General features: G+C 40.0%; 1 protein-coding gene across 1 annotated transcript in view; it reads right to left on the reverse strand.

Annotated features, from left to right (window-relative positions):
• LOC145392045 (protein amalgam-like) overlaps positions 1-951 on the reverse strand; it is a 30294-nt gene extending 29343 nt beyond the window's left edge. The window contains exon 1 of the mRNA XM_080266502.1: positions 904-951. Coding sequence (XP_080122628.1) covers positions 904-951 — 48 coding nt within the window. The remainder of the gene's footprint in view (positions 1-903) is intronic.
• Between the last annotated feature and the right edge of the window lie 350 nt (positions 952-1301).

A 1301-nucleotide genomic window follows, 5' to 3' on the forward strand; every position in this document is an offset into this window, starting at 1 on the left:
TCGAGCTGGGATAGATAGATGGATAGAGAGATAGACCGATAGGCAAATAGGTGGATTCATAGATAGAGAGATAGGGTGATAGATAAATAGATGGAGTGATTGATAGGTAGGTAGACTGATAGATAAACTGATTGATGTATTTAGACTGATAGATAAACATACTGAGTGATTGATTAGATAGATACACTGATAAACAGATTGATTGCAGGATATAGATAGATAGATTGATAAACAGATTGATTGATAGATGGATAGATAGATAAACTGAGATAAATAGATATACAAAGAGGTAGGCCAAATTTTCTCTCATTATTGAATAAATTGTCTTGGTTAATAAGACAATTGGGTATTTTTCTTTTTTCTTGAGTATTTCTTAGCCCCGTATTGTAGTAAGAAAGTTCCCTAACACCTCTTCCTAAGCGATTTATTTTACTTTTTTTCCCTCTGAGCATCGGCCCCTTACTCTCGTCGGGTAAGAAAGCTCCCTGACACCTCTTCCTAAGCGATTTATTTTACACATTACACCTTGTTTTGTTTTGTTTTTCGGAGCATCTCTGTGCCCCGTATTGTCGTCGAGTAAGAAATTCCCTAACACCTCTTCCTAAGCGATTTATTGTGTTTATTACACCTTGCTGTCCTCATCTGTGTTATTAAAATCATTCCAATATCACCAGCCTCTTTTTAAATAACGTACAGAAGCATATTCATTGACCGTGTTCAAAAATAAATCGCTAAGGAAGAGTTGCTAGGGAGCCTCCTCACACCACGTCACTTCCATGCTCGAGATTTTTGGACAAGGTGGTTTGCTGTACCGAAGCCTCATATTAGGCTTCACTTTAGCGGCTAAGTAATTTCACGTACGAGGTTCTTGACTAGTGAAGCCTCTTATGGTGCATCACTGACCACCTCGGGACCCTCATACGCAAGAACTTCATTGTAGCGAAGTCCCATGATGCTTCAATTTAGCGACGTTAGTATTTTTGTACTTCTCTTCATACAAGGCGCTGCTAGACGGATTTACGTTACTTACAAAGGACCACTTATAACTCCTCCAGCAGCAAAAGTCCCCCATAACTTCAATAAAACTGTCTTTAATTAATACGAATAAAATAAGTAAACACGTCCACGGATTGAGAGGGTGAAACAAACAGCCGAAGTCTCCCCCGCTGCCTCCTTTCGCCTCCCCATGCCCGCCCGTCTCGTAGGATGCCGGTTTGTTGTCATGCGAGTTATTTAATCCTTTTAATTGGGCTTCAAATGCCTATCTATTTAAATACCCCCCCCCCTCCCTGGTAGTTTAA

This window comes from Coenobita brevimanus, chromosome 21 (assembly GCF_032717465.1).
Source record: "Coenobita brevimanus isolate Jiangsu-jjx chromosome 21, ASM3271746v2, whole genome shotgun sequence".
Classification (NCBI taxonomy): domain Eukaryota; kingdom Metazoa; phylum Arthropoda; class Malacostraca; order Decapoda; family Coenobitidae; genus Coenobita; species Coenobita brevimanus.